This window comes from Cebus imitator, unplaced genomic scaffold (genome assembly GCF_001604975.1).
Source record: "Cebus imitator isolate Cc_AM_T3 unplaced genomic scaffold, Cebus_imitator-1.0 Scaffold42, whole genome shotgun sequence".
NCBI lineage: Eukaryota > Metazoa > Chordata > Mammalia > Primates > Cebidae > Cebus > Cebus imitator.
The window spans coordinates 1079519-1094382 of record NW_016107357.1 but is presented as its reverse complement, the minus strand read 5'-3'; the positions used below and the strand labels follow the sequence as shown (position 1 = coordinate 1094382).

Genomic DNA, 14864 nt, shown 5'->3' with positions numbered 1-14864 from the left:
TGACCAAACATATGCAGCACTTGTTGTTTTTTTGAGACGGAGACTTGCTCTGTTTCCCAGGCTGGAGTGCAGTGATGTGATCTCAGCTCACTGCAACCTCCACTTCCTGAGTTCAATTGATTCTTCTGCCTCAGCGCCCTTTGTAGCTGGGATTACAAGTGTGCACCACCACACCTGGCTTATCTTTTTGTATTTTTAGTAGAGATGGGGTTTACCATGTTGGCCAGGCTGACCTCAAAATCCTGACCTCAAATGATCCACCTGCTTTGGCCTCCCAAGGGCTAGGATCATTGTAATTATGTGGATTGTAGTGAGCTATCAACCTTTTTTTTTTTGTTATTTGTTTGTTTGTTTGTTGTTTTCTGCTTGTTTGTAAATGTGAGTGGGACCTGATAAAAGTTTATGGAATTATCCTTTTATTAGACATGGTTTGCTAGTTATATACTTTTTCTGAAGAAGTAAAAATTACTTATATTAAAAAAATTTGGCTGAGTGTTGTGGCTCACACCTTTAATCCCAGCACTTTGGTAGGCTGAGGCGAGTGGATCACCTGATGTCAGGAGTTTGAGACAAGTCTAACCAATATGGTGAAACTCCGTCTCTACTAAAATACAAAAATTAGCCAGGCGTGGTGGTGTGCACCTATAGTCCCAGCTACTGTGGAGGCTGAGACAGGAGAATCACTTGAACCTGGGAGGCGGAGTTGAAGTGAGCCGAGATCGTGCCATTGCAACAGAGCAAGACTCCATCTCAAAAAAAAAAAAGAAAAGTTTCCAGAAGACTTTGAAAAGACAAGACATGGTATATGTCTTTCTGGCAAGAAAATTGCCATTTTTATATGAAAATAAGTATTTGTTTTGTGACTTAGGACCACTTAACCTTGCTTGAAAGTGATTGTCTGGTTCAATTACCAGGAGGGAGAGTGTATGACAACAGATATAACATACTCAATTCTGTATTATTCACAATTAGATTACCTGCTTTTTGAGTTGATTGTGCAAGCCTCTTCCTCCTCCCCCCTTTTTTATTTCCTGCTTTTATTGAACTGCTTTTTTATAGGACATGTAACTGGTAATGGAAATTAGATCAAACTCCCATTTTTCATTTCTTTTTATGGTAAAAAGTATTTGAGGCCGGGCAAGGTGGCTCATGCCTGTAATCCCAGCACCCTAGAAGGCCTGGACTAATAATGGAGCCTCTATCCTTAACAGCTGCATAGTGTGGAATAGCCAACAAGCAAATGGTGAAAATGAAATGTGCTGAGTGGAAAGTACTAGTGAGGGAAGACTTCTTAAAGGAGCTGTGCTTTAAAGCAAGTACTAAGACTCCTTCAGGAATTGAAGGAGTCAAGAGAGGGAAATGGCATTCATAGGTAGAGAAGGAACAGCTTGTGCAAAGGCATGAATTGTGAAATGAAAGCGGTCTGTTTGGGGAAGAAATAAAATGCGATCAGAATTACAGCAAAAAAGCATTTTTCGAAGGTCTGTGCCATGGCAAATAGTTTGGATTTTATCATAGTCAATGGAATCAGTGAAGAATTTTTAAGAGTGAAGAAACTCAAGTTGATTTACATTTTACCAAGATAGTGTGATCTTTACAGCTGTATTTTGTTTACCTTTGCCCTCCAGTTGGTTCTTAAGTGGGAGATGAATTATGACTATGATAGCAGAGGGAAATAAGTATTTGAGACCAATTTTAATAATTCAAATCAATGGGAAGTTGACTGACTCTATTTGGGAGGATAAATGAGAAAGATGACTACTGAAAATATAGGAAATGAGCAAATTGGAGTAAGTGATTGGTATTAGTGTACATATATTTGTTCATCCAGCATGTATGGAATATATTCTCATCCAAACACAGTAGTGTTATAAAATTCACTCCAAAAAGGTGGATCTCCAAGGAAAGGGTGTAATGACTGTCAGCTGCTGAAAATAAAAAGCCTTGCTTCTATTTAAGTTTTTTTTTTTTTTTTTTTTCAGATTTACTGAACATAGAAACACATACATAATGTACATGGAGCCACTTTAGATATCAATGAGGTGAAATGTAAATAAAGGAACATGTTATATACATATATGCCAGAGTACCTCAAAGTAGGACAAGGATCATTAAGGACTAAGAACTGGAGGAGAGGGTTATTCTGATTTCCTTATGCCTTTAAGAGAGAGGGCAGGTGAAGAGGGAAGAGAGTGGAGATAGGCATACCACTGGGAAAAGAACATAAACAAAAGGACCAGAGATGGGAATTAGAAGAATTTAGATGGAGGCCTATCCATAGAAAGTCTTGAAATCGAAATTTAATTCAGCAAGTGTTGAGGAAGTAATTTTCAATTTTTAAATAGAAGACTGTCCTATTAGGTACACATGTGTATATATGTGTGTGTGCATACTTTATCAACTACTTTCTTTGGAATAGATGTAAATTTACAGAAAAGTGGTAAAGATAGTTCAGAGAGTTCATGTATATCACATTTCCATATACCCCAAATCCACTTTCCCTTATTGTTAATATCCTATATTACCATAGTTCATCTCTCACAATTATTGAAACAAAAATTGATACATTTGTAAGTAAAGTTCATAGTTTATTAGAATTTCCTTTGCTTTTAATGTCTTTTTTCTGTATCAGAATATCACATTATTTTAGTCATCTTGTTTTATTTTGAAAAGATGAACCTGGGTATATGTAGAATAGATTAGAGTAAATCTGAATTCAGATTAGGAGATCAAGGTCCATAAAAAATAGCACTTCAATTCATAATGCTTTGTCTGCAAATCTGAACTCTGAAAAGCTATGAAAAACAAATTCATCTGTGGCCAGATTTAATTTGACTCACACTTAATGTGGTTATTCTTTCGTTTAATTGAAAAAATATATTAATATGTTTAATGGAGTACTATCCCAGACTCCTCTGAGGCTGTTTAGAATATACCTTGCTAAAATTTGAATAATTCCGAATTTTAAATAAATTTGCCTCAAGGGTTTTAGAAAAGGAATTGTGATGGCGGGGCGGGGTGGCTCAAGCCTGTAATCCCAGCACTGTGGGAGGCCGAGGCGCGTGGATCACGAGGTCAAGAGATCGAGACCATCCTGGTCAACATGGTGAAACCCCGTCTCTACTAAAAATACAAAAAATTAGCTGGGCATGGTGGCGTGTGCCTGTAATCCCAGCTACTCAGGAGGCTGAGGCAGGAGAATTGCCTGAACCCGGGAGGCGGAGGTTGCGGTGAGCCGAGATCGCGCCATTGCACTCCAGCCTGGGTAACAAGAGCGAAACTCCGTCTCAAAAAAAAAAAAAAAAAAGGAATTGTGACCTGAGGTATATGAGGCCCTTCATTTGAGTTGTGTTAATGGGGGCACACAGGAAAAAGGAAAGTATCAGTAATAGTTTAGACAGCAAAATGTCAGCAAGATAAAGATTGTGAAGTGATTTTAATAATCTCACACTATGGTGCATAGAAGAGCACATACATTTGTAAATAAGAAAATTTGGTTGTGATGCTCTTAGAAAATATTTTTTTCAACATAGGGAGCTTCATACATGCAGCTAATTTGGAAGAAAGCTAGAAAGAGGTCTAAATTCAGAACTCCTTGGAAAAAATGTGCCTCTTAAAAATTCCTATATTCTGCATTAATATTTAGCTTTTAAAAAAATGGAACAAGAACTGAAATTATATTCAGAAAATGTATGTGGATTTAATTCATCTATAATTTTAATCCTAAACTTCTCAATTTAGATACTTTAAAACAAGTTAGGATGACTTTTTAAAAAATAAGATTATGTAGTTCTACATATTAATGGAATAAGTATTTTAATTAAAAAAAAGGGACGATTTCCTGATTGGCTAAAATTAAGAATTACAATAAAAATGAAATACATGAGAATTTTCAAAGAACATCACTCAATTTTCTTTAAAAGCTAAGCCTCTCATTTTATGACCTTGTTCTCCTGGTATTTTAAACTAATGATATAAGCATTACTTCTATTAGAACTAATAGTAACAGTTTGTTTATGTTATTGAAATATCTGCTGTTTCTTTTATTTGTATGTTAAATTTGACTCTGGGCCCTCTGTGGGAGCAGTGAGAACCTGTGTTATTTTTGGACACTCCTTCCTTAATATTTGTAACATTTATTTTTTTTTTTTTGCTCAAAAGTGACCTTAACTTCGATAATGGATTATCACTGTTTTAAACTTTTTTCTTCTTTGCAAACTAATAGAGTTGTTGTGAATTCTTAAGTAATGTCTTTTTCAGAATATTTGCAAATGTGGTTATGGAAAGTAATCTCATCCTAGTCCCTTGTACTTCATGTGCTGAAGAAAGGCTTAGCCTGCTTTTGATTGAAACTTTCCCATTTTATTGAGCAGTGGTGTTCCAGGCTCAAGCTGAATTGCATGGCATAAGAAAGGAGCAGTGAGCATTTGATGAAAGCACGTAATAAAATGCATCAATTGTGTCAGCACCTCGTTGCAGTCACATCTGGCTTACTGTCAGGGTCCCATTAGATTCCTGTGGTTTTATGTGCCAAAAATAATATGCTCTGTAGTTAATGGAAACAGGATATTTGCAGTTTGATTAAAAAAAATCATCTTATTTTCTTTCAGATCTTTGTCAGGCTTAAGTTCCATCTCTGAGCTGCCATGTCTCTTTAAAATTTTACGACTGAAAGATCAATTGTTCTTTTGATCTGTTTCTTTCTTTTTCGTTATTACAGTGATTCCAGCAGTCTCAGCAGCACTGATGCTGGATTGTTTACCAATGATGAGGGAAGACAAGGTACTGAAATGATATTTTTTTTCTCTTTGGAAAAACTTCTTCATTCTAAAATTGTGTTTATTACTGGTTACTTCATAAGTTGATGACTGCAATCCGTTTACCTTACACACATTACTTAGTGGACTAGGATTTAGTATTGTAGCTGGTTTTTTATATGCTGTGGAAGGTGTCCTGTCTTCATGACCTAAAGTAATTGATTATTTCCAAAAGCTAGTATGTGGAGCTAATAATATTAAGGGAGGATTATCTTGTTTGAGAAAGCTTTACGTACCTTTTTGATTTTCTCTCGTTCTCATTCTCCACCTAATTCCAAATGTACTTAAAACTGTTTAAGCATTCATAAAGGTGGATTTGCAAGTCATTTGTCATTTTTAGTCAGCTGTGACATTTATTCATTCTATCCAGTTTGTAAGTAATTAGATGATTTTTATGAATCCAATAATGTAAACTGTTAAACAGAAATGTCTTGCAGCGTATATGTTTTCCATCTTGAAACTTCTGGAAGCTTCAGTCTTTAACATGACAGTATTTTGAAGCTATGAAAAATAAGAAAACCTTCATGAGGGGACAGGATTAATCCTTAATAGGATTAATTTCATTTAGTCACATCTGCTCTTGGTTGTTTCCCTTTTTATACTCCATACAAATCATGCAATTAATACATACAAATACCTATCACAAATGTTCTCTTCCTTTCTTAAGAACACATGGGAGGAAGACAGTAAGTTACAAGTGAAAAAAGCTAATATAAATTTTAAATTATAAATTTATTTAATGATGTTATAAAGCAGGACAAAGTAATTGCTGCCTACACGTTTTTCCTTAGGGTGTTCATCCTCTTGGTAGCACAGTAAATGTAAATGAAGTGATCATTCTTTTTTGCCTATGTGTAAACTATTTGTCCTAGATAAATAGATACATACCTATTTGAAAGACCATAGACTTTAAAGTCGAGACTTTGCTTTATACGTTAGATGCTGGGGCTAAATGGGAGGGTGAACTACCTTGATAATATACTTAAATTCTCATTAAAATACAGGTCTTTACTCAAGATTGTATTATAAATGTTGATATTGGTAATGAAATGAAATGAAAAAAAGTAAAAAAAACAACTTTGACAAGCCTGTCGATCTTGGATAAGCATGGAAGGGCTTAGAATGTTACGCTAGCATTTATTGTAAACTTACTATATTTCACATTGCTAAGTGCTTTTCTTGCCTTTAAGTTCTTAATTAATTCTTAAAAAACCCTTTGATATTCCAATTTTTTAAGATGAAGTTACTGTTGCTAATAGAGTTGAAGTAACTTTCCTGATATTAGAGAACACAGGAATTCTAATTGGTCTGTCTGACGTCACAGGAAGTTCTTATTCAGTGACTATTTGATTTCCGTATCGAAGAATAAAGTTGTGTATCACATCAAAAATATAATAATTTTATTTTTCTGTAATAATGTTGGAATTCAGATATATGGTAGTCAGTTTCAAGTGAGGACTGGTTTTTTCTTATTCTTAAACCCAGTCTGTTTACTTTTAATATAAAGCTCAGTAAAAGTACTGATTTCTAAGTGCTGTTGTGTTTTTTGAAAAATTATTTTTTAAATTAATTTCCCAGTAGAAATAAGCTCTAGTGACTCTAGTTTTTGAAATGCCTTTAAGTTTCCATTCCGTCTTAGTTGAAATGTAGCTATTTCTCATAAAATTATTTTCAACTGAAGCTTAAGAGTATTTTCAGTTTTCCTTTAAATATGTTTGTTGTAAGAGATTTTAGAAATCAGAAATATCTTTCTCTAAAGAAAAGAAGTTTATGACAATTATCATGACTGTCTTAGAAACCAGAGTTAGTAGTGGCTTTTTATAATCAAGGGGAGGATACTTTAATGAATCTTAGATCATCTTCAAAATGCTATTTGTTTCTTTCTGTTTTTCTTTTCTTTTCTCTTTCTCTTTTTTTGTTTTTAAGACAAGGTCTTGCCCTGTCATCCAGGCTGGAGTGCCATGGTGCGATCATAGCTCATTGTAACCTCAAACTGCCTGTCTCAAGGGGTCCTCCTGCCTTAGACGCCTGTAGCTAGGACCACAGGTGCATGTCAACATGCCCGGCTAATTTCTAATCTTTTTGTAGAAACAGGGTCTCACTATCTTGCCCAGGTTGATCTGGAACTCCTGATCTCAAGTGATCCTCCCACTTTGGCCTCTCAAAGCACTGAGATTACACCCATGGGCCACCATGCCTGGCCTGTCTCTCTTTCTTTTAAAAGCCATCCGTCTTTTGTATTTTTGTCTTTATACAGCTCTTCATAACTACTTTTTCTTCAAAAAACAAAATACTGATTCTTACTGATGACACATTTAAAACTGAATTTTCAATTGATCATTCATTGTTCCATGGTTACACTCACGTATGTTCCCAAAAGTCAGAATTACTGGATAGTGCTGGACAAAAACATCTCGTTTATTCAATATAGTTTCTTCATAAACTCTAAGGTATTGTCACTTTTCATTTAAAATCAACTTTTTCAAAGCTATTTCTTAATGAGCTTAATTGGATTAATTTCATTTAGTCACATCTGTTCATGATTGTTTCCCCTTTTACACTCCATACAAATCATGAAATTAAGCTAATTATTTACCCATATCAGCTGCAAAGCAAGGGTTCCACAGTTTTAATATTTTTAATTCTCGGGAGCAGATTAAGGTTTGTTTTTTCTTAATGTGGAAGGGTTAGTAACTTAAGTGGATTTTCCAATAGATTTTGCCAAAGGATTAACCAGTTTATTATCGTTTTTCATATTTTAAAATTGGTTTCAAAACATAATATTTTGCATTTTTGTTGATGGCAGCTCTTAACAGTCTTAAGAGAACATTGCCTAAGTGAAGCTGTGTTCTAAAATAAAAAGTTTTCCTTATAGATTATGTATGAAGTTGTCAAAACATAGGATCCCCGATTTAAATTTTAGGTAAATAACACACAATTTTTTAGAACAAGTATTTCCCATGCAGTACTTAGACGTACTTACACTAAAAATTTAGTGCAAGTACTATATACTTATAGTAAAAGTTAGTCATTGATCTTAATTTCAAATTTAACTGCCATCTTGTATTTTTACTAGCTGACAACACTAATTGTGTAACTGGATGATAAAACTGAATCTTTGGTGGTGGGGGTTTCTTGTATTTGCACAGGTGATGATGAACAGAGTGACTGGTTCTACGAAAAGGAATCGGGTGGAGCATGTGGTATCACTGGAGTTGTGCCCTGGTGGGAAAAGGAAGATCCTACTGAGCTAGACAAAAATTTACCAGATCCTGTCTTTGAAAGTATCTTAACTGGTTCTTTTCCCCTTATGTCGCATCCAAGCAGAAGAGGTCAGTAGCTCTGGCTCCTGGGTAGATACAATGGGTTTAAGGTCCATCTAGGAATATTCATTAAAAGAGGAGAAGATAAAGTGGAAATTAGAGAATGTAAATACAAGACGCTGGAAAGAAACATATTGGCCGCTAATACAGCTACCACATTTATCATGCTTTCAAATTAGTAGGAAAATTGACTTGCTTTCTCGCTAGGCTCATGGAGAAAATGTTGAAATTATAGGAATGTGAATTGGGACAAAAGAAATGGCCTGGATATTTATTACCGTAGTGTTTAAACACTGGATAGTTAAGTGCTGACTGCATTAGTACTTTACTAGGCATTGCTTCAATTTTTTTTAAGTGTGAGTTTTGCATTTTCCCCAGTAATATTCATGGCATTCACCGCCACCACCAACTTGCTTTTCATTCTCTATTGATAGATCATCTTCTATGCTCCAGCGATCATAGAATCTTCTAAATTGAGTACTTTGATTTTCCAGGTTTCCAAGCTAGACTCAGTCGCCTTCATGGAATGTCTTCAAAGAATATTAAAAAATCTGGAGGGACTCCAACTTCAATGGTAGGCATACTTTTTTTGTGTAATTGTCATGTTTGGAAATGTTTCCATTTCTATGGAATAAAAAGCCACATCCTCATCCTTTATTCATATTCTAATGTTATACTTAAAAATAATCCATTTTTTTGTAGGCTACAAACTGGACCAGTGAGATTCCCCTATAAACCAAATCTTCTAATGCTAATAAATTAGTTACGTTTTGAACATCTGGGGAATGACATTCGAGGGAACCTGGCTCCTGTCCTCTTCCCTGGAGGAATATCACTGAAGTGAGAGCCTCTTTGATGAAAAGATGGGGCTGTTTTTGCTGGAGGACTGGTATTCTTCCTTTTAGTCAGAAGTGAACCTGACTGGGGAGGCTTTCTAGGCATTTAGGTTGGCCCAGGGTGGATAGAAACTACTGTACATTTTATATATTTTTCTCTTTTATGATTTTTTTTACATTGAATCTATTTATGTATACTTGCTTTGCAAAAATGCTAACAAAGCTAGAAATTTAAAACTTCCCAATCTAACAAGTATTCCTTAATGTTTATATTGTGACTGATTAAGAATTAATTTTTACATATCTGACTGTTGTAAATAAAAATCATGATGCATCGACATTTATGGTTCATTTTTAGAGAAGCCTTATATAACCAGCATTATTTAAAATACTTGCATTTTACTCAGGGTATTTTAACAAGGGCTATGATGAGTAGTAGGTAAGGTTGATAATCTTTGCTGGAGCTTGTATTTTGTTCAGCTTACTTTCTACTTGGGTAATCTGCTCTGTATTGCAAACTCATTGTATTTTATAGTATAGTTTTCATTGTACTGCAAAAATCATCCTCGTTCTAAATTAGCCACAGTGATAACTCGTCTGCACTAGTAGAATCATTTACTTTTTAAATTATCTGCTTTGTTTGATACCTGAAACACATCAAAATTATTATTTTGGTTTAGAGTTTAATGAAACATGTGAAAGCTGGTATTTTTAACAAATACTGTGTGATTCTGAATCATATCGTCATGTTTAAAAGTGAGAGCTGCTTGTACATCTTTAGAATGGCAGACCATATGTGTCACTGTGAGTGTCAGAATACTTGCATGAGCTCATTTTCACCAAGCGGGGGGAAATGTAATGTTTCTATTGATGGTATAATTTAGACACTATAATAAGTTCAGACCATTTGAGTTCTTCAAAATGGTTATATTAAAATGATATTTTTATTAAGCTTCAATAATGAAAAACAATGTGATTTAATATATGTATTTTTATATTATTGTATGGATTAATTGTTAATTCAGTATTTAACTTAAATATGATTGGGAAAGAAACTTCAAGTTGCCATTGCCTTTACCTAAAGTTCTTAAAGTCTGAAATATTTCAGCAAATGTATTAAGCTGGAATGTGTGACATCTCCTTTTAGACTGCTCATCTAATTTGGAGAGATTAAAAATGATAAAATGCAACTTTGAGTCTCTTTGCCTTTGCATATTTAAAGTGGTATTTAAAGGTACAATAGTGTGGTGTTGGTAATTGTAAGTAAGCTTTTCTGTGCTATGTCTTTGGAGTGAAAATTCATGTTTTTTTTCTGAATTACATTAATGCTTTTGTTTTATTTTGTATGATTGTCTTTTAGATCTGAATAAGTCACTTTAAAACCTTGGCCTATGAACTTTGCCTTATCAATCATGAATCTAGATGAATGCTATCTAGTTCTTGGTTCAGTTTTACCTATTTTTATTTTTGGTTCACTGCTTGCTTGAGCATTGCTGGGATTTGTAGCCCATTTTCTAGGCTTATTGCAATCTCACTGTGGTATTTTATAGAAGCTATTACAACTGATAGGCTAGCTTCATGGTATTGATGATACATGGCTTAACCATACTAAAAGCTGCCTTCCCTGTCTAAATTGTAAAAAGGTGATTAAGTTTCCACTTGATGGAGATATACTATATATGTGTGTTTATCATGGAACTAGTGCATTAGGCCATAAACTGTTTTTCTGGTCTATGTTTTTTGTATTTAAAATTTTACTGAAGACAATAGACTCCTTCGGATTTTCTTTCTTTCAACCCTGAATTTGTCCTTGTTTGGATTTTTAAGTACTGTAATTTTTTTTTTTTTTTCAATAAAATCTCTGACTTGGGCAAGAAAGGTAAGAGTTCCAATTTGTGCTGATATTTCTCTGATTTCCTTTGCTGAGTTTTTGTTGTTGCTCTTGCTTATGTTATTTATATTATATATAACTGTAATATCTAGTTTTAAAAATCGTAATCTCACAAAACAGTCATCTTTACACAGTACTCATGACATCTGGTAGTAAGAAGTGAAATTTAATTGCCTTAGACTTTCACACTGGAAAGCCAGATTGCTTTTAAGAGAGATTAATTTTCTGAGCAAAGTCAAACACATGGAGTTGCAACCTATTAAACAGAATGCCAACAAAGTATTTCTTAAGCAAATGAGTGATGACTGCACAAATATAATGATGTAATATCTTTGAAGGAAATGACAGAAGGACAATCTTTTACTAAAATATCAATCTAAGCATTTTTTGGGGGGAAACTTTTCAGTTGTATTACAGTTGATTCTCACTATTTGCTGTTCTTGTATTCTATAAATTTGCTGTAAACATTGAATTTGAGAATACTGAAGCATGGCTCCTAAGGGAAAGACAGAGTTAGGTTCCTGCGAGCCTCTGGTCACAACATTTTCACCAACGGATCAGTAGATAACCTTGTCTTGTGTGTGTGTGTGTTTGTGTTTAAAGACATTTAGTATATATTGTTGACGTATTAATATTGAACTCATGGCCGATAGCACTATTACTTACTTCTGAACAAAGATTATCTATTAAATGTTTTCTCTATAAGGCACTTTCTCTTCTTGCACTTAGAAGCAGGAGACAGCACTTGTCAGCACTCTACTTGGGGCTATTTAAAACAGAATGATCACCCACAAAAATCACAGAAATACAAACACATTCTGGTACTAATTTAGATTACAAAAAAGAAACGTGTTTATGTATGATAGCTTAAACAATTAGGACGAAAGTCACTTCGTTAACCTCTGTTAGGAATGTACATGTGTATCAGGTAACTCACATCACATTTTTCACTGCTCTGTACATGTCACTGAATGACTACAAAAGTCAGAAATTATGAGTATTAATTTTGGGGTTACAAATAAATTTTAGCAAGTAGGCAGACTTGCAAATGTGGAATCCACAATGGGAAGGAGATTGACTCTATTTAGTTTTATAGAGAGCAAACTGGTATTGTAGAAAATGTATAGATTTTGAAGTCAGATCTTTGTGAATCCACACTCTGGTTCTTCTTTTTAGTTGTAGTTACATTTTGAACCTCCTTCCCTCCTTTTGTTAAACACTGACAATGCTTGCTTTTGCATAAGTGTTGTCAGGTGTTTAAAATGAGATTATGTATACATAATATGGGCCCAGCACTATCTCTGGTGCATAATATGTATGAAATAAATGATAGTTAATGATTGTTAGATATATTAAACACTATAGCTGGGACTTAGAGAACATTTGTATCATGAGTCAAAGTGTAGAATTTTGGACCTTAAACTTTTCTGGTTTTTCTTTTTTCTTTGTCTTTTTTTTTTTGAAACGGGTCTCACTCTGTCGCCCAGGCTGGAGTGCAGTGGCACAATCAAGGCTCACCGCAGCCTCGACCTCCCAGGCTCAAGCGATGCTCCTACTTCAGCCTCCCTAGTAGCAGTGTCTACAGCCATTTGCAAACATGTCTGGCTAATTTTTATATTTTTAGTAGAGATGGGTTTTGCCATGTTGTGGAAGCTGGTCTCAAACTCCTGGGCTCAGGCGATCCTCCTTCCTCAGCTTCCCAAAGTGTTGGGATTACAGGTGTGAGCCACCACAACTGGCCTGTTCATATTTTATACACAATTTGCCTTTACATTTAATATTTAAAGTACTTTATATGGCATTCTTTTATGTTTCTTTTATACCTTATTTATATTTGAGCTGGCCTCTGTCTTTAATATGATCTGTGAATCATAGTTGCAAATAAATTTTAGATTGACAGCCACTCCACTAAATCTTAAAACTTAATTGCAAACTGAGAAACTGCTCTAAACTCTTACCCTGATCACAGAGCACATAGACCTTCTCCCCCCATCATTTAAGCTATTCATTTCTACAATGAATAGCTACAAATAGTCTAATATTTGTTCAGGTATTCCTGAACCTATACTGTTCGGGAGATTTGGGTCCTGATCTACTTGATCTACCTGATTTTTAAAATTAATTATGCTCATATGCATGCAAACAGAGTCCTGAGATTTTTGTGCTAAAAGGAATTACTATTGCCGTCCTAGTAAAGTACCAATTTGTTAAAACCCAACTAACTAGCATCTCTTATTCCCCACTTTTAGGAGAATGAAGCAAATAATAATTAATTTCAAGGGATATTCAGCCCAAATCTCTTATATTTCCATAATTTGTGCATTAAGCTTAATTCAGAATAATATTTCTCAGAATAACGATGCCAGAATCTGTTTTGGGATATACTACCTATAAAGTGCATCCAAGTAACCTTACGTAAGCATCACATTCCAGTTAGCTAAGATATATCCTATTCATATGCATCCTAAAAAGTCAGTGTTTTTTGTAGGTCAGAGCTTTTTAAAATTCTTTTTTGATTTGAATTAATGGTCTTTCAACAGGTGTTACATTGGTCTACTGAAAATTAGCATTCAAACTGTGTAGTCTTTTGAAAGATCAGGAAATAAATGACTTAGCTTAAAATACAGTTGTTGGAAGACAGCATGAATATTACATAGAAATTTTATGTAAGAGTTATAGGAATTTATTTAAAAGTGTTAGAATTACCTCAGTTTACTTTTCTGTATGGTTGGAAGAAGAATACTTTGGTGCTGGTATTGGTGGTTATTCTGCCAAAGAAAATGAATCTGATTTAATTGACTTTTTATTTATATATGTTTATCAAGTTCAAAAATCTGAAAAAAATGTGGATATTAGCTCTTAATCCAATTTATCATGCTGTACAAATAAGCATACTGTTTACATTCACTGTACAAAAACCCTGAACACAATAATTTGTATTTGTTCGGAATCTTGAGTCAGTTCATTCTATAGGAGAAAAAGAATATTGTATGTATTTTCTTCTGTGAAGTCATAGAAAATCAGGATTACTTGAGTGGCATTTTGTTAATGATAATCATACTGTATGATTTACTCTGTATGTCTTGCTCAACTTTTATTGTTTCTTAGGAAACTAGAGTAGGAATATTTAGTCTACTTTATAGCCCTTTACAACAGTAGGGCCATTTAATTATTATTATTATTTTTTGAGACGGAATCTTGCTCAGTTCCCCAGGCTGGAGTGTAGCAGCACAATCTCGGCTCACTGCAACCTCTGCCTCCCAGGGTCAAGTGATTCTTCTGCCTCAGCCTCCCCAGTAGCTCGGACTACAGGCACCCACCACCACCACCCCTGACTAATTTTTGTATTTTTAGTAGAGATGGGATTTCACCGTGTTGGCTAGGGTGGTCTCGAACTCCTGACCCCAGGTGATCTACTGGCCCCAGCCTCCCAAAGTGCCGAGATTACAGGCATGAGCCACTACACTCAGTCAGAGGGGCCATTGAAAATGAAGTTGATTTACATAAGGGAACTTCATAGTCTAAGAGAAAGGAAAACTTTTATGATAGAAAGCAAATCTAAAATGATTTTAAAAAATACACACAGCCTATGTCCTCAATTGTAATTTGACCATGACTAATTACCTAACAATTTTTGAGTGGAATTTACTAGAGAAATGCTTTATTTTAACCCCAGTGAACTGATATATGTTTATATCCTTAAGGCATTTGGGGGTACTTTGGAGAATACAAGAAGAAAGTGTTTTTGAACTATTGTTATATTTTAAATATATATCATGTATAATCTAGGAGTATAGGTGTGAACCACCATGCCCAGCCAGAAACTGACCCTTTTTTAAATAACTTATTTTGAGATAAATTGATTTTGTATCTTAGAAAAGTACAACATAATAGAACCATAATAAATATTTCTTTTACAAAATACATTTTATTTTATTTTATTTATTTTATTTTATTTTATTTTTTTTTTTTGAGACGGAGTTTCGCTCTTGTTACC

At 34.4% G+C, this 14864-nt stretch overlaps 1 protein-coding gene across 3 annotated transcripts in view; it reads left to right on the top strand.

The window, feature by feature from the left end:
- The window catches only part of GPATCH2 (G-patch domain containing 2), a 200396-nt gene that overhangs the window by 13983 nt on the left and 171549 nt on the right, over nt 1-14864 (top strand). Inside the window, exons 3-6 of one of the 3 annotated variants that reach the window (XM_017526306.2) lie at nt 4721-4782; nt 7967-8149; nt 8635-8714; nt 8843-10864. In XM_017526306.2, the coding sequence (XP_017381795.1) occupies nt 4721-4782; nt 7967-8149; nt 8635-8714; nt 8843-8875 (358 nt within the window). In that variant the 3' untranslated portion in view covers nt 8876-10864. Of the gene's footprint in view, nt 1-4720; nt 4783-7966; nt 8150-8634; nt 8715-8842; nt 10865-14864 lie in introns of those variants that run through there. The other 2 variants (XM_017526301.2, XM_017526304.2) reach the window with 2 other exon arrangements.